Source organism: Mus caroli, chromosome 12 (assembly GCF_900094665.2).
Source record: "Mus caroli chromosome 12, CAROLI_EIJ_v1.1, whole genome shotgun sequence".
In the NCBI taxonomy this organism is placed as follows: domain Eukaryota; kingdom Metazoa; phylum Chordata; class Mammalia; order Rodentia; family Muridae; genus Mus; species Mus caroli.
Window position 1 is genome coordinate 105,726,553 of NC_034581.1, and position 10,258 is coordinate 105,736,810.

Consider the following 10,258-nt stretch of genomic DNA (forward strand, 5'->3'; position numbering starts at 1 on the left):
TCATTTCTCTCACTGGTGTTTCTCCATTCATCACGCACCCTGCCTGTCACCTCTAACCTGCCTTCACGGCCAGCCTACCCAGGCAGGTCACTCTCTGCCGTAGCTCTCTTAGTTCTCTTCCAGGACCTCCACGCGCCTTTGACATCCCTTCCGGTCTGTTCTGCAACCCACACAATCCCTGCAGACCACACACCCAGGCTAAGACTTCAGGCCTGGAGAAGATGGGTAAAGATGGCTGAGCTCCAGGGTTCTTGGCCACCTCCACACCGTGTCACCGGGAAAGTCAGGACGACACCCTCTTATTGGGTACCCAGGGTGCTGGGTCCTAAAGGGCAGATGCTAAAGCCGCTGAGAAGATTCCTCCAAGGGCCCTCAGGAGACAGCTGGGCGGTCCCAAGGTAAATGTGTAACATCTGGGCACCCCCTGCCCCTCAGCCCCGCCCGGTCACGTGGGGCCCTCGGATCGAAGTCCACATCTGTGAGAGCCTCGGCGGAGAGATGGGTGCTCTGGGCCAGGTCCTGCTGTGGCTGCAGCTCTGTGGTAGGCCCCGTGTCCCCTTGGGTCTGGACCTTGATTGAGGCTGAGGTTTCTCTAGGCTGGAAGGGTCGCGATCGCAGGAGAGGTTGGGATATGGAGGTGGCGTTGGCGGCCTGCCTCAATTTCCCGGTTCTCTGGCGTGGGCTGGTGAGCTTCCCAAAGCCCAGGAAGTGGAGAAACCGCAGCCTATTCCCCGTGGACCTCCGAGCCCCTGGCGCCTCCTCTGTGCACAATCGGGACAGGGTCGCCAGCTCCGGGCTCTGGGACCGCTCTCTGCCCCAGTGAGCTTCCCGCCAGAGCTATTTCCTGAGGGCCAATTCCTCTCCGAACCCCCCGGGCAGTCAGAGTGCTGTGAATAGAGACGACGTTCCGAGGGAGGGGAAGGGCATGTTTGCGCGGGTTCTGCAGCTCGGCTAAGAGTGCGCCTGAGAACGACGCGGTGGGGCCTGACTGCCTTGCGCTATGTGCACCTCTGCCGCGCCTCTCTGGAAAGTCGCCTTCCCGGAGGGCGACACTCAGCCTTCCTTTCTTTAGCAATGACTCGGGCCGCCTACAAACTTTGGGTCCCCAATACCTCCTTCGATACTGCCTCCAACTGGAACCAGAACCGGACCCCGTGCGCGGGAGATGCGGTTCAGTTCCCGGCGGACAAGGTACCTTGGTGGAAGTTTGAGGGGATGGACTGGAGGTGGGGAGGTCGGTCAGCCTCACGCCTAACGCCACCTCTTGCTGCAGATGGTGTCGGTCCTGGTACGAGACAGTCACGCCATCTCGGATATGGTAAGGCTGTGGCCTCAGCGGGCATGGCTGGCCCTGGGTCATGCGCCGCCATGGAGCCTCTGGGTAGAAACAGTCTCTGGGAAGGGACATCAGAGAGTACGTGGGGTCTCCCAGTCCAGCTCCACTGTCCCCTCCCCCACAGTGTCTCAGTGCAGGGTGGGCTCTGGGAAGCGTGCCTGCCCTTCCTTCCCTGTCCTGGAGGCCATGTTAACAAGCTACCTGCAAAGCCAATGGCCCAGCTAGCCCGGAGGGTGAGGAGCAAGAGGTTAAACAGCCCCTGCCTCCCCTCCTGCACATGCTAAGGCTAAAGGCCTTAATATGTGCTAAATAAAGGCTGATGGTCCCAAGACCCTAGTTCAGACCATGTGGTTGGAGCTAAGAATGAAAACTTTCTCTCTCTCTTTCTCTCTCTCTTTCTCTCTCTCTTTCTCTCTCTCTCTCTCTCTCTCTCTCTCTCTCTCTCTCTCTCCCTCCTCCCCCCCCTCTTCCTTTTCTTTTGGTTTTTCTAGACTGAGTTTCTCTGTGTAGCTCTGGCTGTCCTGGAACTCACTCCGTAGACCAGGCTGGCCTCTAACTCAGAAATCCGCCTGCCTCTGCCTCCCAAGTGCTGGGATTAAAGGCGTGCGCCACCACGCCTGGCTCTTCCTTTTGTTAATTTCCTAACGGGTTGACATGGGAGTTCCACATTCTGTTCCAATTCTCCAAAAAAAGACTAGCATCCTCCAAGCAATTTGTGCACGCAGAACCACTAGAGGCCAGGAGGGGGCGCCAGATCACAGCCGGTTGTGAGCCACCATGTGGACCCGGAGCCTGCATTCTTTATAAGAGCAGTCTTGAACCTTAACCAGTGGGCCATGGCTCCAGCCATTTATTGTCTGTTCACATCTTGTTTCCTCTCTGTTCTTCCTCTTGGAAGCTGGGATAGTCTCTGTCTTTGATATCAAGCACACCTACATGTGTGGATTTGGTTCTGCTTGCTGGCGCTCCCGCTGAAGTCTGCTTTCCCAAGCTCAGGTCTGGAAAGCTCTCCCCATTGTTTCATGTCTCTGCCTCAGCCTCCCTCAGACAGGAATTTGTTACTTGGATGTCCACCCTTCCCCTGGACTTCTCTGCCGTCTTCTGTGGAGCCTGGGCATGGACACCTGTCACTGAACACCCACAGCTGGACCAGGCCTGGTGTGTTTATCTACTAGTGCTTGGTCCCCAGTGGGGTAACTTTCTACAATCTCGTCTTATTTCCTCTTCCGTTCTGTTCGTTTATTGTGATGCTAGGGACAGAGCCCAGAGTCTCACAGATGCTAGGTAGGTAGCTGTTCCATCCCCGAGCTCTACCCCAGCCCTGTTCTTTATAAGAATACATTCCAGTCACATGGTGTGTTTGTGTGTGTGTGTGTGTGTGTGTGTGTGTGTGTGTGACCTCCCATCCTGAGGTGCCACTGTGCTTACAATATTATCATGTCTGTTCCCACCTGTGGGTGGAGTCCCTTGGCGTGGGTGTAGCTGGCCTGTGTCATCTTCTCTGTCTAGGGTGAGCCTTTGGACAGGTCTGAAACTCTAACAAGGCCAAGTGGGGACAAGAGCCTGGGCTGTGGGTGATGCCTGGTAACCTGATGGTCCTGTGAGGAGCAGCTCCCATGGCCCCATCTCCCTAAGCTCTGGGAGCAAGATGGAGGGATAAGGTCTTGAGGCTTGGGGAACCAGGAAATAGTGTCAGGGATCAGACTCTCCCTTCCGCACAGCACAGTCCTAGCACAGAACTGGATTTGAACAGTGAGATGATCCCGTAGTGGAGCAACGCAACTAGCTAAAATTACTCTTAGATGTCCTTCCTTCTCCTGTGTCCCTCTCTCTGAAACTGAAGCCTGGCTTCTAAGACCCGGGAGACCTTGTCTTATACCTTTCTCCAAGTGATGGGTGCTGGCAATGTCACCTCCCGCTCCAAGTGCTCCATGGGTTCCCAGGCTCTCAGCTGTGCCCTGCTCCTTAGCGTCAGATGTGATCCTCCAAGCCTCCTCTACAGCTCAGTTGGGGGTCCTTTAGCCCTGGCTCATGTGCCGGGTGTGCCTTCTCTTTTCTTTCCCTGGTGAGACCTAGCTGGGTTTCCTGCTAGCCTCAGCCACGTTTAAGGTTCCCGGGCCCTGACTTCACCTAGCTCCCCACCAAGGTCGCAGCTTGGGTTCTCCCTTGTGCCCTGGAGGTGTTAGTTGATCGCAGTTCGTGCCCGGACCATGCGCCACCTCAGCCTGCGCTTTTTGCAGCTCCTGCCTCTGGATGGGGAGTTGGTCCTGGCCTCGGGAGCTGCCTTCAGCGCTGCAGGAGGCGACTCGGATCCAGCTTGTAACCCTGGTGAGAAAGATGGGCGTGGCTCGGAACCCGGCTCTCGGGGCGTGGTTAGAGGGGCGGGGCTTATAGAGGGCGGGGCGCGGGAGCACTAGGCGGAGCCGGTCTCAGTGGGTTGGTGCACCGTGACACAGGCGCCCCGTTGCTCTTCCGCAATCCCGATCGCTTCTCCTGGCTTGACCCGCACCTCTGGAGCTCCGGGACTCAGGCGCCCGGGCTCTTCTCCGTGGACGCCGAGCGCGTGCCCTGCAGCTACGACGACGTCCTCTTCCCGCGCGATGGATCTTTCCGCGTGGCGCTTGGCCCAGGCCCCAGCCCGGTGCAAGTCCGCAGCGTCTCGGCCGTGGGCCAGGTGAGCAGGCGCGGGAGGGCTGGGGTCCCATCCCCTGTGCGCATCCCCGCGGGGCACCCTGCAGCTGCGCGCGTGGGCCCGCGCACTCAGACTCTCTCCTCGCTCGCCTGGCCGCTGGTGATGCCACCACCCGCAGACGTTCTCGCGCGACGAGGACCTGACTGCTTTCCTGGCGACCCGCGAGGGCCGCCTGCGCTTCCACGGGTCGGGCGCGCTGAGAGTGGGCTCCGAAGCTTGCACCGACGCGTCGGGCTGCGTCTGCGGCAACGCCGAGGTGAGTGAGTCTTGACCGGGCACAGCGCGAGGGGCGGCCCCGGCCACGCTGAGGCGCGTGGCTGCCGCTGCGCTTTCCTGCGTTCACCTCCGTGCCCCCACCCAGATGCTGCCGTGGATCTGCGCGTCTCTGCTGCAGCCCCTGGGCGGCCGCTGCCCCCAGGCCGCCTGCCAGGACCCCCTACTGCCTCAAGGACAGTGCTGCGACCTCTGCGGTGAGCGTCCCCCTCCCACCGCCCTGGAACGCGCTTCCGGTGGGCTTTGCTGGGGTCCGTGACGTTAACCTGTCCTCCTGTCCCAGGAGCTATCGTGTCGTTGACCCACGACCCCACATTTGACCTGGAGCGGTACCGAGCGCGGCTGCTGGACCTCTTCCTGAAGCAGGTAAGGAAGCCACACGCCGGGGGCCGGCTGCTGGCAGCTGAGCCCCGACTCTACCGTCCCCCTTGGTCGGATGGCAGAGTCCGGACCGACCCCCTCCCTCCGCAGCCCCAGTACCAGGGCCTGCAGGTGGCTGTGTCCAAGGTGCTGCGCGACGCCCACACCGAGATCCAGGTGGTGCTAGTGGAGACCGGGCACGCGACCGGCGCGGCGGGGCAGCTGGGCCACGCGCTCCTCCAGGACGCGGTGGCACAAGGTAAGGCCGCACCCTCCGCCCCTCCGCGCCCTCCCTCCCCTCACTGACCCCGGGGTTCCCGGGCCCCCGCTGAGTCCGTCTCCTTGCAGGCAGCGTGCTCGGTATCCTGTCGGCGACCCTGCGACAGTCCGGCAAGCCTACGACGGCAGACTCAGAGCTGAATCAGAGCTCGTCCAGTGCCGGGCTGGCGGGCGGCGTGGCGGCCTTGGTGCTGCTGGCTCTGCTGGGGACCGTGCTCCTTCTGCTGCACCGCAGCGGGAGGCTCAGGTATGCTGGCCCCTCCTGAAGGCAGGCTCCCAGGGAGGCCAGCCGGGCTGCCCCAGGGGTTCACCCGCGCCCACTTCCTGCAGGTGGAGAAGGCATGAAGACGCTGAGCCCGCATCGGCTGGGCTGCCGCTGGGTTTCCGAAATCCGATTTTCGATGTGATTGTCTTCAAGCAGCAGGTGAGACTGTGGGAAGAAGCTTTGGGGGCGGGGGGTGTCTCCCGGGGACTGGTACTTGGGATCGTGAGCCCTCTGACCTTGTGACTCCGCAGCCCTCGGTCGAGCTACCTGACTCAGCTCAGAAGGTGGACATCTTGGACATTGATACCAAGTTCGGCTGCTTCGTTAACCCACTCTTTGCTGGGGAGGCAGAGGCAGAGGCCTGACCTGCTGGAAGGGTACTAGGCTTCTAACCTGTGGACTGTTCACCCCCTCGGAGACCGTGACTTCTCTCCTGGTGGCAAGGACAGGCCTACCTTGCCCAATAAAGAGTTGCTTGTTTGTTTTTTAACTTGATAGCCTGGTGGATGGTCCTACTTGTAACCTTGCTTTACTTGAGCGATGGAGATCTGAACTCTGGTCCTCAGACCCACGCCGCAAGTGCTGTTACCATTCGGGCGCAGTGTTTTGTTTTGAGGTGAGCGTCTCACCATGTTCTCTAGGAAGGCATTAAACTTTTGGGCTCAGATATCTCTGTGTCTCGGCCTCCAGGATTAGCTGGGGCTTTACGTATGACTCCCTGACTCAGCAGCTTCAAATGGCCGTTGATGCTGGGGTGGACCTGTCCCAGTTGTTGACCTGGTTAGGTTTGGTGACCTGTAAGCAGTGTCAGCTCACTGCCAGGTCCAGTCTCGCTGGAATAGAGCCCCGCCTCCTGTCAGAACATTCCAGTTGGCATCTGTTATCTCTGGGTATAGGGGCTAGGCGCAGGGACAGGAACTTGACCCCTCCGTGTGTCCAGCTTTAGCTTACCGAGTGTTCAGAAACAGCAGCTCCAGTTCTTAGTAATGTTGTGGGGGGAAAGATGGATCAGTGTTAGGCGTGGTGGTGCATACCTATAATTCCACTGCTAGAGATGGAGGCAGGGGGATCAGGAGTTTGAGGACAGCCTAGCCTACACTGCAAGCCTCTCAATAACTTGCCTTGCAGGTGGGAGGAGCAGTTTGAGTTCCAGACTCCACATACAAACCCCAGGCATGGAGAACCAGTGTGTATCTCAGCCCGGGGGCGGGAGGCTGCCTCTGTGAGCTGCAGAGGAAGGTCTTCTGCCCCACATGCCTGCATGCACACGTGCACCTGTGTATTCCTGAACACACATACATGCATGCACACACCCCTCAAAAAAAGGACAAAAGGAAATTAGATTGGCAACTCGACTCGTGCAAGGATTTATGATGGATTCTAGTCTAGAGGTAGAAAGGAAAAAAAACCTTAAAAACCACAGAGGCTGGAGAGATGGCTCACAGGTTGAGGGTACCTGTGAGTGCTGCCCTGGCAGAGGCTCAGGCTTTGGTTCCCAGCACCTACATGGCAGCTCACAGTCAAGTATAACTACATTTCCAGGGGATCTGGGTTCCTCGGGCACAGCACACCAGGAGTGCACACACGTACATGCAGGCAAAACACTCAACACATAAAAACCAGTCTTTAAAAAAGAGAGAGAGAGAGAGCTAGAGAGTTGGCTCAGCAGTTAAAAGCACTTCCAGAGGCCCAGCAACCACATGGTGGCTCACAACCCTCTGTAATGAGACCTGGCGCCCTCTTCTGGTGTGTCTGAAGACAGCTACACTGTACTCACATATAAATCAATCAATCTTTGCCAGGCAGTGCTGGCGCATGCCTTTAATACCAGCACTTGGGAGGCAGAGGCAGGTGAATTTCTGAATTTGAGGCCAGCCTGGTCTATAGAGTGAGTTCCAGGACAGCCAGGGCTACACAGAGAAACCCTGTTGGGGGAGGGGGGGAAGAAAAGGAAAAAAAAAAAGAAAGAAAAGGAAAGAAAAGAAAACTTGGGCTGGAGAGATGGCTCAGTGGTTAAGAGCACTGACTGCTCTTCCAGCGGTCCTGAGTTCAATTCCCAGCATCCACATGGTGGCTCACAACCATCTGTAATGGGATCTGATGCCCTCTTCTGGTGTGTGTCTGAAGACAGCTACAGTGTACCCATATACATAAAATAATTCTTTTTAAAAAATGAAAACTACAGCCTCACAAATCCGTAGTATACTTTTAGAATACATCTTTTCTCTCTAGAATCATGGTGACTTTCATGACACCTGTAGTCCCAGCACTGGGGAGGCAGAGGCAGGCTGATCTCTGAGTTTGAGGAAGCCTGGTCTACATAGAGAGTTCCAGAACACCCAGGACTACACGGAGAAACCCTGTCTCAAAAAACAAAAGAGAATTTAGTTTCATCAAATTTGGCTTGATGATGTAAATGCTGCAAAACAAATTGCACCCTGGGTAGGGAAGGCAGATTTCTCCGCTCCTGAAACGCTGGAGACGCAGGGCTTAAGCGACTATGGTTTATCTACTCTGAAACCTAGGAACGTGTGTGTGTGTGTGTGTGTGTGTCTGTGTGTGTTTAAATTGTATTTAATGTATTTAATGAGTGTTCTGCTGTATGTATACCTACACGCCAAAAGAGGACATCAGATTGCCTTAAGGATGCTTGTGAGCCACCATGTGGCTGCTGGGAATTGAACTCAGGACCTCTGGAACAGCAGTCAGTGCTCTTAATCACTGATCCTTCTTTCCAGCCCTTTTGTGTGTGTGTGTGTGTGTGTTTTTTTTTAAGATGGTCATTTCTACTTCACTCTGTCACACAGAGCAGACTTCTGTTAAGTTACTTATTGAAGTGGAAAACTTAAGCGTTCTCTGAAAAGTCACTTGTCTTGGATGGTGTTTTGTTGGGGCAAACACAGGAAGAAACGTTTCATTGAAGCAGACACAGGTGAAAGGCTGTCCTGCTAAAGCAGGCACGTGAAAGGACACGTGCTGAAGCATTCCTCACTAATGACATGCATGTATTGATAGATTCATGTAAATTGCGTAGTTGGGCTCAATAGAGAAAAAAAAAAAAAACCCAAAACTTCTGGTGCTGTGCTGCAGTTTCCTGCTGCTTCCTCAGACTTGGGCTGAGACTGGCAGAGTGATGTCAGCTGAGACTGGCAGAGTGATGTCAGCTGCTGTCCACCTGTGGAGGACACGTGATGTTTGGAAGGAATAGGAAAGGGACTTAAGGGGCAGTGACAGAGGCTGAGCTAGGCTTGCATAGCTAAACACTTGTGAGTACTTTTTCTGGTGTTCCCGTTGGCCCCGGTCCCTCCTGCTGACTTGTGCCAAGGCCTGGCTGTCCCTGCTAGGCTGTGCGACCGCTGCTGATTTGTCTTTGCTATCCAGACTCTACCGAATTGAACTGCTGGTCTGCTGAGGACACAGATGGGATTCGCACCAGAGAATCATTTCTAAACAGGGCCACGTCCCCTGTATCCATCCTTCCTTCCTTCCTTCCTTGACTTATTTATTTTATCTATGTGCACACACTGATACTACTTCAGACACACCAGAAGAGGGCATCAGATCCCATTACAGATGGTTATGAGCCCCCATGTGGTTACTGGGAATTGAACTCAGGACCTCTGGAAGAACAGTCAGTGCTCTTAACTGCTGAGCCCCCCATCTCTGCAGCCCCCCTGTACCCTTTCTTTAACACTACCTCTGGTGGATGGCAGGCTAGAAGGGAGGTTAAAGCACCTGAGAACCCTCATCCTAGGGTTCATAAAGGAAGAACTTGTTAGTTTTAGTGAGGCCATGTTAGAAGATGAAAACCTCCGTCCTCTTCACAAAAGCCGCTCTTCTTCCATTACTACCAACTCCAGAGACCTTAAGGACCTCCTGGGTGGGCGACATGCGGAACGCCTGAAGCATTGCACGATACCCTGCCCAGCACTAAAGATAACATGTTTTGTTTTGTTTTGATTTTTTTGGGGGGAGGGGGGTTCGGGACAGGGTTTCCCTATATAGCCCTGACTGTCCTGGAACTCACTCTGTAGACCAGGCTGTCCTCGAACTCAGAAATCGTCTGCCTCTGCCTCACAAGTGCTGAGATTAAAGGCGAGCACCACCACCACCCAGCAACATGTTTTCTTAATTTAGAGAAAAAAAAATCAGTAAAGAGTAATGAAACCTGATACTGAAGTAGAGCTATAAACCTGCATCCAGCAGGCTAAGGCAGGAGGATTGCCAAATTGAGGCAAGCATGGACTACACAGTAGGCACATGTCAACCATGGCTGGAGACACAGTCAGCAGTTAAGAGGACCAGGGTTGGGTTCCAAGCACCCACATGGTGGCTCACAACCATCTATACTCCATTTTCAAAGAAGCTGATGCCCTCTTCTGGCCTCCAAAGGCTACTGCACACATGGTGTGCATACAGATGAGCAGACACACACATAACAAATAAACTCAAGTAACAACGACAAAAGAGAGCCAGTGTTTTATATAAAGAGAACAACAATCCATTGATGTTCTGCCTGGTCTTATGTAACCACTCCTTGTAGGGTTTGAGCTTGCTTAGCTGTGTGGACCAGCAGCTCTGGATTCTGAACTGCATGTGCACCTGTGGAAGCCAAAGGTGGACGGACCTCAGGTTTCCTGTTACTCCCCAATTTATTTATTTATTTATTTTATTTATTTTTGTTTTTTGTTTTTTGAGACAGAGTTTCTCTGTGTAGCCCTAGCTGACCTGGAACTCATTCCATAGACCAGGCTGGCCTCAAACTCAGAAATCTGCCTGCCTCTGCCTCCTGAGTGTTGGGATTAAAGGCGTGTGCCACCGCCGCCCACTCAATTTATTTTTATTTTCCATGGACAGGAATTCTCAATGAACCTGGAGCTCACTGATTGGACGGGGAGCACTGCTGATCTCCTGGCTTGGCCTCCCAGTACTGGGCACACATGCACTGACTTTTTCCTTCCTTTTCTTTCTTTCTTTCTTTCTTTCTTTCTTTCTTTCTTTCTTTCTTTCTTTCTTTCTTTCTTCCTTCCTTCCTTCCTTCCTTCCTTCCTTT

The 10,258-nt window shown here is 54.8% G+C and overlaps 1 protein-coding gene across 1 annotated transcript; it reads left to right on the forward strand.

Moving 5' to 3' along the window:
- Positions 1-479: 479 nt before the first annotated feature.
- Positions 480-5,700, forward strand: Amn (amnion associated transmembrane protein). Its single transcript, XM_021179526.1, has 12 exons — positions 480-541; positions 1,073-1,191; positions 1,274-1,318; positions 3,577-3,664; positions 3,793-4,010; positions 4,147-4,284; positions 4,390-4,498; positions 4,585-4,667; positions 4,773-4,920; positions 5,010-5,187; positions 5,271-5,364; positions 5,457-5,700. The coding sequence occupies exons 1-12, from the start codon at positions 499-501 to the stop codon at positions 5,568-5,570; spliced, it is 1,377 nt and encodes a 458-aa protein (XP_021035185.1). The 5' UTR covers positions 480-498; the 3' UTR covers positions 5,571-5,700.
- Positions 5,701-10,258: the final 4,558 nt, after the last annotated feature.